The sequence below is a fragment of the Peromyscus maniculatus genome, chromosome 8, assembly GCF_049852395.1.
Source record: "Peromyscus maniculatus bairdii isolate BWxNUB_F1_BW_parent chromosome 8, HU_Pman_BW_mat_3.1, whole genome shotgun sequence".
NCBI classification, from domain to species: Eukaryota; Metazoa; Chordata; class Mammalia; order Rodentia; family Cricetidae; genus Peromyscus; species Peromyscus maniculatus.
The window spans coordinates 42118595-42130898 of NC_134859.1; the positions used below are offsets into that span (position 1 = coordinate 42118595).

At 49.4% G+C, this 12304-nt stretch overlaps 1 protein-coding gene across 1 annotated transcript in view; it reads right to left on the reverse strand.

Annotated features, from left to right (window-relative positions):
• Positions 1–1727: 1727 nt before the first annotated feature.
• The window catches only part of LOC102911311 (fatty acid hydroxylase domain-containing protein 2), a 44299-nt gene continuing 33722 nt past the window's right edge, over positions 1728–12304 (reverse strand). Inside the window, exons 3-9 of the mRNA XM_076542401.1 lie at positions 11392–11483; positions 11194–11297; positions 8312–8433; positions 4498–4703; positions 3991–4096; positions 3534–3700; positions 1728–2058 (exon numbers count right to left, since the gene is read on the reverse strand). Coding sequence (XP_076398516.1) covers positions 1866–2058; positions 3534–3700; positions 3991–4096; positions 4498–4703; positions 8312–8433; positions 11194–11297; positions 11392–11483 — 990 coding nt within the window. The 3' untranslated portion in view covers positions 1728–1865. The remainder of the gene's footprint in view (positions 2059–3533; positions 3701–3990; positions 4097–4497; positions 4704–8311; positions 8434–11193; positions 11298–11391; positions 11484–12304) is intronic.

The window sequence follows — 12304 nt, forward strand, 5'->3', positions numbered from 1 at the left end:
ATCATAACATTAATATTATTGAGAGTGTCTGCTTCCCAGGCTGAAGTGATTCATTCATTATTCTGGTCCTGCTCTAGTCCTTTGTAATTGGTGGTAATTATTATGCTTTTCTTTTTAATACAAAAAAAAATGTATAAAAATAAAAACTTGAAAAGGCAAAACACTGGCTGGTCTCCCATCTGGGACACTGCTGTTGGGTGAGAGAGGAATCTGGTGTGTGTCCCCAGATGGAGAAGCCCAGACTATCTCTGCATGAGCATAGTGTACAGTGCAGCCTCTTAGAGACTGCATCTACCTAAGGCAGGGCCCTTGGTGCTGCAGTGCATCCAGACACTTGGCCAGCCTTGACCCTCATGGACCCTGCATCCTGTGAGGCTGTGTTGGCTGGCTCCTCGGTTGTGTGGCCTTACCTCAGTGGTGTGGAGTTTTGCAGTGTGTGTCTGTGTCGGGAGGAAACAACACTATCTACTGGAGGTAAATAGAGACTTTATTTACATGCTTCTCCTTTGTCATGCTATTATGGAGAACTTAAGACCTTCTTCACCAATATTAGGATCTTATAGGGACAGGCCATGTACCCTTCGGGAAACCTCATAATCTCCATGTTTTACTTCTTGTCCGTGCCCCGTTTGATGATACTACAAAAGCATTTCGGAGATGTTCATGTGACCAGGGGAAATGGCTGCCATCCAGAGACAGGTAGGGTGAGGGAGCGGGTTCATTTTGAAGGAATGTAAAGGCGCAGGTTACCAAGGCCAGAGGAGGTTGGGACTACTTGCAGAATGCTCACTTGCCTCAGTACCACAGGATGGACCCTGTAATAGAGAACTGGCTCATCAGACATTGATGCTGTGTTTGTCTAGGCTGCCTCTGACCTGGGCCTAAATCCCCCGAACAGCTGGGACTGTAGTGCAAACCACTGCACCAAACTCTGTTAAGAAAAGGATTTTATTTCAGCCACACTAAGGAGTCTTGGCTAACCATGAACTGAAAATGTAAGCTCGGCACAGTTGGGCTGAGATTTAGATAATGGTAGTGGAGACAGCCTTCCAGATCCAACCTAGTTGCCAAGTTCTCGGGATCCCAGGCTTCCTAAGCATGAGCTGCCAGGGTGGGGGGCTAGAAAAGGGGACCAGAGAAGCTCACTGCTACCTACTCCCCGGACATGTTTAGTTGATTAGCCATTTAAAGGAAGACGGGACTGCCCTTGGGCCGTGTTTTCTGAGACTCATTGTTGGGGGGAGGAGATTATTTTGGGTTTAGAGAGCACTGACTTGGGTCTCCCCCACACCAATTCAGCCCCAATAACAACAGGCTAAGGCACAGGGGCTGGGGTGCATGTCATGCTGAGAAGCTCTTGTGGCTTGTCATTGTTTCTTCTGAAGGATTTGTATCTTTGGAGGGCAAAAGTCACCCAGGCTTTCTTGGGAGGAAGCAGGGACCACATCTAGCATGTCAACACATGTGGCCTGTGACTACACAGGGTGCCCTGGATGGGTGTGAAAGCAGTTTGTGGAGCCAGGAAGCCTCCAGTCCCACTATCACCCCATCCTCTGTATCCTAGGCCACAGGGGAGCTGGCTCTTTGGGGTGTTGGAGCCAAGGACCAAGGATTCCCCCAGGCTCTCGGTGACTTTTCTCCATTGGATGGCGTCCAGTGCAAATAACTAGTTCTTCTTTCCTAAGTCAACTCCTGGTCCTAACGAACATGAGAAGTAGTTTGAGAGAAGCCCAGATCATACCATGGCCTTGTCCCGGCAGGAAGCTTGCATTCCCTTTACCCTAATGGTACAGTCCTTAGAGTATGGAGGCCGAAGGAGGCAAGTTGTTAAGGGCAGCATGGCCCCCAGGCAGTCTCCACACCTCCTACTTGTGAGGAAACACTCTGGATGGTCCAAGCGGACTGTCTATCTTCTTTGGAGGATCAGGGATGCTCTCTGAAAGTGGGGTGAAGCCCAGCAGGAGGACATGTCTCTCATAGGCCTTGGTCTGCTTAAACATGATGTCAGTCCCATGCAGGTGATCCAGCACCCCCAGCACCCCGTAGCACTGGTTGAACCTGAAGGATGGAAGAGAATGTCTCAGCTGAACCTGGTGGGAAGCTGTGGTTCTCCCTGGTTCCCAAGCCCTCCTTCCCATGCTTAGCATCACCATGTTGCCCGGCTATAACAGCATACTGGAGCATTGGAAGTGTTCCTTTTGAGGGTTGTTTTAGGGTTTTTGTTAAAGTTGAGAGCCACTGCGTGATGATGAACTGGAGGATTGAACCCTAAGCCTTTCATATCCCTGGGCAAGTGCCTGCCAGCCCTCTTCTGGGTATTGTGCATGACTACTTGCACAGAGACCAGAGTGTGGGGCATTGATGTCCTCCACTGATCTTACCTCTCTTTACCTTGCTCTTCCTGAACCTGGAGTTCACCTTTTCACCAAATCCATTAAGCTATCAAGCAACAAATCCCAGCTATCCTCCTGTCTCCTCAACGCTAGGGCTGTAGGTATGCACAGGACCAAAGCAGACATGTGGTGGGTGCAGAGATACCTCACTCTAGAGACCTACCTGCTGAGTCCTGGGATTAAAGGCCTGCCACCATGCCCTTCACCACTTTTCTTTTGGGGGGTGTTATTTCAAAACAGGGTTTCTCTGAGCATCCTGGGCTGTTCCAGAAATCATTTTGTAGACGAGGCTGTCCTTGAACTCAACAGAGGTCCAATAGCTGCCTCTGCCCCCAAAAGCTGGCACTAAAGGCAGCCCCGCGATGCCTGGCTCGGTAGCCCTTGACTGACTCCGGGGTGCAGAAGTTAGAACTTCATGCAGACCTAGGCTTGTTCAGACGGGCTGAGGGGCTCCTTGCATCAGAACACCTTAGAAAACATTAGGAGGCAGACTCCCAGGCCATGATTCACAAATACTTTGGTTTGTTTGGAATGGGACCCAAGAACCTGTGTTCTGAGTGTCTGGTGTCTTAGGATGCTCATACATGGTGCTTTGAAAAACCGAGAAATGAGGACAATTTTTGGTGTGGAACCATGAATCCCACCACTTGGAAGACAGAGGCAGGAGGATCTCTGAGTTTGAGGCCAGCCTGGTCTACATGAGAAGTAGGATAGCAAGGACTATATGGAGAACCCTGTCTCAAAACCCAGGAAAGAGCCCACATTGCAGAAAAGTGCCACAATTTTATGCACACAGGTGGTAGGAGATGATTCAAGCTCATGAGATTCAACAGGCCCAGAACCCAAATAATGGTTAAAATTCCAAACTGGCTGGGCAGGGGTGCTACACGCCATTATCCCAGCACTCAGGAGGCAGAGGCAGGTGGATCTGTGTGATTCGAGGCCTGCCTGGTCTACAAAGTGATTTCCAGGAAGTGCAAAACTACAGAGAAACCCTGTCTCAAAAACCAAAAAAAGAAAAAAAGAGGTGGCCTGACCTAGTGATCATCTTCCTTGTACCCAGGTGACCCCTGACTGGCTCACATTCAGATGGAGACTCCACTGTCTGCAGACACTTGGGCAAGGGTGCTGTTGGCTTACTTGAGGTGGTGGTAGTCGTGGAACTCAGGCGAGCGCAGGAAAGGCAGGTGGTAGCCACAGTGGGAGATAGTGGCACTGAGGACAACCAGGGACAACCAAACAGTGATGGAGGACAGATGAGAGCCCATTGCTAGAGGACCCACCATAACTGGCAACATGTTGGAAACCTGTAGGAGAAAGGATGATTCCAGGAGATGGAGGGACCCAGCTGGGTGTTCACTCTTCCCTGAGAGGTGCGCAGGGAGACCTTGGCTTGGAACTTAGGACACTCAACTCAGCTTCACCTTCCTCTGGAGCAGAGTCAGTGTGTAGAAGGTTGGGGACAATAATGTAATGCACACTGTGCACCTGGCAAAGCCAAGAGATGGCAGCTTTTCAGTGGGAAGAAAAATTAAAAAAAATTAAAAGAGCAGGGAACCACGAGCCTCCATTCTGGAGCTCCAGAAGCTATATTTACCACGTGTTCAATAGGGTGGGCATAGAGTGAGATCACACCAATGGGTGCTGTCCATTCATGATGTTTCTTGTGAATTTTCTTGTACAACGTTGGGTGGTGAAGGAGCCTGGAAAGATAATTCATAGTTGGTAATTGCAAACCTTCCCTTTGCCTCCATCCTGAGATCATCAAAGCAAAGGTTGGAATGAGGTCCACATCTGAGGAGCTGGCATCTACTCCTTGCCCTCCTCTAGTCTGAGTGGACGATGAGTCTGGCTTATGTTGTCTGCCAACCCCAGTGGTGAAGGTAACTGATGCCATAAAGGACTATCAGGAAGTGGATGGGAACTGACCCGATCTCCCAAATAGGGCAGCTCTTCTTTCACCAGGCATTGTGTCAAGTTGGAGATTAAGTTGTGTCTTGAGCAATTTTAGATGTGGGACCTGAGGACAGAGACATTCAGTGGCCTCTGCTGACCAGTGAGCTGTTCTAGGGTGAAGTCAGCTGTGTGCATGTAGAGAACTCACCGATGTGAGTAGTAGAACAAGATTTCCACCACGAGGGTGAAGAGGGCCAGCTCCACGAGGAACCAGTGGAAGGTGGGCAGCTCTCGGCAGCAGGGGTCTCCCCTCCACTTGAAGAAAGGGTAGAAGATGACCAGCATGGGAAGAGAGATCATAGTCTGGTTGAGAACAGCTGTGCGGATAGACTGACGCAGCTTCACGGGGTCCACCTGCCAGGCGACAGAAGGAATGGAGAAAGGGGACATGTGAAGTAGGTCTCTACCTGACCTGCTCAGGGTGGGCTTCTGGGAGTGACTGGGGTAGTCCACAGTCTGGGGCTGGCCATGGTGAGCTCTATAGTCCTTGCCTGTCCTGGAGAATTCCTCACCAGAGCATACCAGGGTCTGCCACTACTGAGTTCTGGCCTACAGAACACCCAGTGCTCTACAAGGACAATGAAACAAGTACCAGTTAAACGCACAGGAACAGATAAGCAGTGATGATTGCCTTAGCCATCTTGATGAAGGATTTCAGAAGAGGTCTCCGACCTCAGAGCATGCTGGACTGTCCTAGCCACATAAAGGGAATGAGGCATCTCAGCTTGCTCTGCATGTGGCCAATCCAGAGATGCTGAACAGGTGACACACTGGTCCCAGGAGAAAAGGCTAGTGGTCACTTTGCATTGCCTAAGAACTGTCAGCCTCCATCCAGTGCCCTGGTGGCTGCAGGATACCCCCTGGGTATCTGAGAATTAGGACTAGAGAAACTGGAAGGAGGTGTCAGCAGAAAGAGACTAGAAACAATAGGAGTCATCCAGTGTCTCAAACTTGGAACAGTTTTGGAAAAAGTTATATCTCAAAAGGTGTGTGGATGAGTCTCCTATATTTTTCTTACATTTCTCACTGTTTACAACTTCCTTACTATGGGAATACCAGTTGCTGTAAGCCTAAGAAAATTATATATGTATTTGTGTGTGTGTATGTGTATGTATGTATATATAAACAACTTCCTTACTATTAAATGCTTGGATAAAGAGAGCCAAGAGGAAGGCAGGAGACTGCATAGCCCGTTGTGAGAGGCTACATAGACAGTTCTGAGAATGGCATAGAGGACTGTGAGACAGTGTAGACAGCTCTGTGTGCAGAGAGGACTCTGAGACAGTGTACACAGCTCTGAGAAGCTGCATAAAGGACTCTGAGACAGTGTAGACAGCTCTGAGAAGCTGCATAAAGGACTCTGAGACAGTGTACACAGCTCTGAGAAGCTGCATAGAGGACTCGGAGACAGTGTACACAGCTCTGAGAAGCTGCATAGAGGACTCTGAGACAGTGTAGACAGCTCTGAGTGCATAGAGGACTCTGAGACAGTGTAGACAGCTCGAGAAGCTGCATAGAGGACTCGGAGACAGTGTAGACAGCTCTGAGTGCACAGTTGGCTCTGTCAGTGAGCGTTGCTTCATGGGGAAGCATAAGAGGAGGTGGTGTGGACTTGGGTTAAGTGGGGCCACGGGCTGGTTTTGGAGAGATGACTCTGATTACCAGCACCGGCTGTTTTTACAGAGCACCCAGTGTGATTCCCAGCATGCATATGGTGCATCAGGAGCCAGGTTAGGAAGGAGGAGATGGGAGAGTGTCTGTGTGGGCAGGCTAGGATGCTAGGAATGCCTGCTCCATCAACTCCCACCTCAGCCTGTTCCTAGGATCCATCGAAAGTCAGCACCTCCCACAGCTAGCCAGGGACTAGACGGTCCCAAGCTCCTTCCTGATGTGTTCTCAGAAAGTCTGAAGCAGAGCTGTGCCAGCCTTGGAGTTTCATGGGTTGAGCTCTGCCTCTTTGGCCTGGAAAGCTGAAACTTGAACAGGTCCCTCACTTCTAGACCTTGTCCTCTGGGAGAAGCCCCCACACTGCCTGCTGCTCCCTAGTCACTGCATACAGAAAGGTTTCCAGGTGGCACAAGATATTTAGAGCTGTAGGCCGCTGAGGAGCCCTGCAGCTGGAAAGGCCCAAGGTGGGGCTGGGACATGGCTCAGTGGGTAGAGGGCCTTCTTGGTGTCCTTGGAGCCCTAGGATTGATCCTCAGCATCATAGCCCAATGACGTGGAGGAAGGAAGATAGGAGTTCAAGGTCATCCTCAACTATATAGGAAGGTGGAGGCCAGCTTGGGCCAATGAGACTCTGTTTGGGTTGGGAACAAGAAAGAAAGAGGATGTTCTAGAGACTATGTCTTGTCCTACCCAGGGTCCATGGCAAAGCTTCATCTGAAACATGAAAGTTCCCACAGTGCTCAGCCTGAAGATGAAGGTATTCAGTCATGGTGGCTGCTTCAGAGACAGAAGGTCTGCAGATGAAAGGGTCTTACAGACCACATACTGACACAAAGGCTTCCAGGCTGTTCTGCCAGGGGGAGCTGGAGGGAGCCTCCCAGCTCTCTGGCAGTTGTCCTCTCAGGAGGGGACCATTTCACAGGGCTCCAGCAGGACCCCTTTCCACCCTAGTGCCTTCAGTGTCAGGCTGGGCAGACTCCTTGAGAGCAGAGGTGACTCATCGGGCACCTGGGCAGGTTAAGAGCAGATTGCCAGGAGAGTTGGGTGGGGCTGAGGGAACAGCTTGTTTTCATAATCACCCTCTGCAGGGTTGTGTAAGGGAAGATTGTCTGCAGGTTGTCAAAGCAGCAGGAAGGCAGGCCAGACTGCAGTGTGGTGGTTCAGCTCCTACAGTGAGCAGCTGCTAAGAAGCAGGGACTGTTCCTGTCTTCCTGGGGTTGTCTTGACAGCTCACAGTACTGGCTGCCTTGGATGATGGTGGCACATGCCTTTGATATCAGCACTTGGGAGGCAGGGGCAGGCAGATCTCTGAATTCAAGGCCAGGCTGGTCTACATAGTGTGTTCCAGGACAGCCAGAGCTACATAGAGAGATCCTATCTTAACAAAAATAAATAAGGATTTGCTAAAATGACTACCTCATACATACACGGTCTGCACCACCACTACCACCGGCCACAGTGAAGTTTCCTCCCTTGGGGCAGTATATGTCTGGTTTCCATGGTCTCATGGGTGAAGTGCTGCTGGTGTCTCTGAGACAGCCTAGGAGGGCTGAGGCAGTCATTTCTTTCCCTAATACGCTAAGCACAGTGTCATGGGGCACCCTGTGCTGGGAATAAGGAGACCAGGACATTGGTCTAGACTGGCCACTGGCTGAGTGGCCTTTTCATTTTGTTTTTTTACTGGTGTGTGTGTGTGTGTGTGTGTGTGTGTGTGTGTGTGTGTGTGTGTGTGTGTGTGTGTGTGTGTAGGTGCCTCTGTGTCCTGATGAGCACCTGAAGGTCAGAATAAATGAAGTTTTTCTTCTTCCTCTGTGTGGGTTCCAGGGATCAAACTCAAGTCTTCCAGCTTGACCTTACTTGCTGAACAATCTCATTGCCTTTTCTTTTAGACAGAGTCTCATGTAGCTCTAGGTACATTCAGACTTCTCATGTAGCCAAGAATGACCTTGAACTTCTAATCGTCCTGACCCACTTTCCTGAATACTTGGATTATACCTGCACACCACCACATGTGCATACGTGCTTTGGGGGTGGAACTCAGGGCTTCTTTCATGCTAGACAAGCACTCTACCAACCTAGTCCTTTCTGTCTCTCTCTCTCTCTCTCTCTCTCTCTCTCTCTCTCTCTCTCTCTCTCTCTCTTTCACATACACACACACACACACACACACACACACACACACACACACACTCCCTTCTCTCTAAGCTGGATCAGATCACCTGGAAGGTAAGTCATCTTCTTGCCCTGACTCCCGTCCCTGCATCCCTGGAACTAACAGCTGCACTGGCACTCACCGGCTCATTCTTGCCCAGTTGGATGCGGTAACGGGAGATGAAGGTGGGTTTCCCTGTTGTGTCCACCACCAGCAGAAGGCCATTGAAGACCCAGAAGCAGAGCGCAGGAACCAGGGCAGCACCTGAGGCAGATAACAGAGGGAGTTAGAGCAGCCCTGGGTTCCACAGTAGCTCACTAGGAAGTGAGTGAGCACCTGCAGGGATCTGTCCCTGCCTGGTGACACACTGCTTGTGTCCTAGCCATGGAACCTGGAAAAGTCACTAAGTGTCCGTATTTGTTCTGTCTTGTCTGTCTCTGTGTGTTCCCCCCTCCACTGTGTGTGTGTTTGGGACAGGGTCTCACAGTTTACTCCAGGCTGGCCTTGAACTCATTTAACCCCTGGCTCAGCCTCTCCAATGCTGGCATTAAAGGTGTGTCTCACCACACCTGGGGGTTTGGGTTTTGTTTTGTTTGATTTGTTTTGAGACAAGGTCTCACTCTGTCCTAGGTTGCTTTAAACTCACTGATAGTCTAGACAGACCCCAAACTCATGGCAATCCTCCTGCATCAACTGACTGCTGAGATAACAAATGTTGCTGCTGTACCCTCTAAGCAGTTACTGATGACACTCCCTTTAGCTCAGAGGAGTGTTCCTTATGGATGATGAAGCTATTTGGCCTCCTATTCTATTATTCCCAGTGCTGACACTATATATTTTAGAAGTGGGAAGGTGGTGGTACAGGCCTTTAATCCCAGCACTTGGGAGGCAGAGACAGTTCTGTGAGTTCAAGGCCCTCCTGGACTACAGAGTGAATTTCAGGACAGCCAGGGCTGTCAACACAAAGAAACCCTGTCCTCCCCCCAAAAAAGAAAGAAATTTTTAGAAAAAACTGATTGAAGAAAGGAGGTTCAGAAGTTCAATGGTCATCCTCAGCTACATAGCCCATTCTAGGACATCTGGAATACTTGAAACCCTATGCCAAGAAGAAGAAAAATAGAGCCTGCAGGATGGTTAGTGTTAAAGCTCTTGTTGGACAAGCCTGATGACCTGAGGTCCACCCCACAAACCACAAAAACATGCAGAGACAGCAGTAACTTCGGGCCTGTCCTCTGACCTTCACACACTTAATGTGGAATATTCATGTCCCTGCCTACATCCCACACACAATAATAAATAATAAGAAAATGCTGACCAAGTCACACTTAATGTGGCTGTATGTTTCACGCCCACATTCTCATATCTTTAATATCCCGTCTGTGGCAGTTCCAAGGGACATGACAGTGTTACCTAACTATTGTGACCTCTTAAAAGATTGAGAATCCTGAGGGACAAGGACACTGTTTCGCATCTCTGTCTTTATCTCCTTTCTTTAACCCTTCCCTTCCCCATCAAACACGGTGTCTGGGGTGGGAGGGCTGTAGGAAGGACATGGCCAGTGTGGGAAGAGCACTGGTAGACCCATTCTGCAGGACAGTTGGAACGACTCTGAAGTGAAAAAGAGAGAGACAGACAGGAAATTCACATACGGTTGTGCATAGAAATGCTGACACAGCGTCTTTAAAACTAACAAGAGCGGGGCGGTGGTGGCGCACGCCTTTAATCCCAGCACTCGGGAGGCAGAGCCAGGAGGATCTCTGTGAGTTCGAGGCCAGCCTGGACTACCAAGTGAGTCCCAGGAGAGGCGCAAAGCTACACAGAGAAACCCTGTCTTGAAAAACCAAGAAAAAAAAAAAAAAACTAACAAGAAAAGCCGGGCGGTGGGGGCGCACGCCTATAATCCCAGCACTTGGGAGGCAGAGGCATGTGGAGCTCTGAGTTCGAGGCCAGCCTGATCTACAGAGTCAGTTACAGGACAGCCAGGGCTACACAGAGAAATCTTATCTGGAAAAATCAAAATAAAATAAAAATCACAGGAATACCTGGGGGATAGAGAGACATGGCTCAATAGTTAAGAGCACTGGCTGCTCTTCCAGAGGACTCAGATTCAATTCCCAGTACCCACAAGGTGGCTCCCAACCATCTGTAACTCCAAGGAAAACCAATACCCTCCTCTCACCTCCCAGCTCCTGTATGAGCATGGTGCATGGACATAGATGCAGGTATACACACAAACACATACAGGAAATAGATTGTATTTTTTAAATCACAGGAAACATTTAGTGTAGCCTAATTGTCTGTGAGTAAGAGATGAACTAAGAGTCCTTCACATGAAAGAACAGGGCTGGCACTTTGAAATATTAAGCCCTTGCTCACGGGGCAGTGGGCTACAAGTATTCAGCAAAAACCTTGGTTAAAACAGCAGGTTGGGCAGGTAGTAGATCTGTAAACCTAACACTCAAGAAACAGAGGCGGGAGGATCTCTGTGAGTGCAAGGAGAGCCTGGTCTATAAACTGAATTCCAGGACAGCCATGACTACATAATGAGACCCTGTCTCAAAAAACACAACAAGGTCGAGCAGAGGTGGCTACATGTCTTTAATCCCAGCCTTCAGGAGGCAGAGCCACCAGGATCTCTGTGAGTTCAAGGCCAGCATGGTCTACAGTGGGAGATCCAGGACACGCATCAAAACTACACATAGAAATCCTGTCTGGAAACCCCACACCCCAAAAAGAAAAAACCCCACAACAAACAGCATATTGAGCCCACAAGCAGGTAAAGCCTTGCAGCAAAATTGATACCTGAGTTCAATTCCCAGTACCACGTGGTAGAAGGCAAGAACCAACTTCTGCAATTGTTCTCTGACCACCACATGCATGCTCTGGCATGCTCATGCCTCCTTCACATGCACATGTAGTAAATATAATAATGATAGTAAAACAACAACAATAAATTATAATAAACTAGTATGGGGAAAGAACAAGTGTGGAGCCCAACCCACAGCCCTCAGTCTGGATCCTCACCTATAAGGAACAGCATCCACTCGTTGCCTTCAAATGTAGACAGCAGTTTCTCCCACTGGGTCTGCCAAAAGTAGCCAGAAGCACCCCAAAATCTCTGAAGATGCCTTGGAGGAAAAGCATTTACGTGTTTACGAGCAGACTGGGAACCCAGCTCTTTCATGCCATGCCTCTCACCCCAAAGGTCTGGGGCACACTTACCATGTAACTGAGTTCCAGAAGGCTACAGACAAGAGCAGCCCAGAGCCCAGGATGAGAGCTGTCCTCCTCATGGAGCCCCAGATGTGTCCTTCCTGCAGGAGGTGAGGGTGTCAGGCTGATCAGGCTCCTGCTGGGAGCAGGTGGATGACCTTTCCCTGTCTGTGGAAGGTCCTTCTCTACCAAGGGCTCTCGGCTGTGTCTGGGTGTGTTTGTGAAAACCAGGACTCTAGACTGGGGGAGGGAAGAGGATTGCCCCAACTCCAAGATACTGTTGAGCAACGTTGCCGCCCAGATCTGGATGGAAAAGGCATTGAACAGCTGTGCCATGTTCTGTCATCAGACCTCTTGGCAAAGGTAAAGAGCCACTCAATGTGTCCTGGAGTCTCTTTTTCAATGGTCACAATTACAGTCACAAAATGGTGGCACAAAACTAATCCCAGGTCTTGGGAGGTGGACGCAGGGAGATCAAGAATTCAATGTTGGCCTGGGCTACTTGAAACCCTGTTTCAAAAAGTCCACTGACAACCACTGGATGATGGCCCTTACACAATCTCCAAAACATTCTAAACTAGAGGTCACAGAAGGCATGAAACTAAGTAGCAGGGTCCCAGGCCTCTCCCAGTGTGACACCCACATCCCTTGTACTGTAGACATGGATGACAAATGTCACACCACAATCTTCCTCAGCCTGCTAGGCTCTGCTTATAGTCCCTCAGAGGTCATAATTACCAGGGCAGTGGTGGAGCACACCTTTACATCCAGCTCTTGGGAGGCAGAGGCAGGTGGAACTCTGAGTTCAAGGCCAGCCTGGTCTACAAAGTGAGTTCCAGGACATCCAGGGCTACACAGAGACACCCTGTCTCCAAAAACATACAACATACTGGAGGTGGGGGTCCCTATGATGTGGACACCT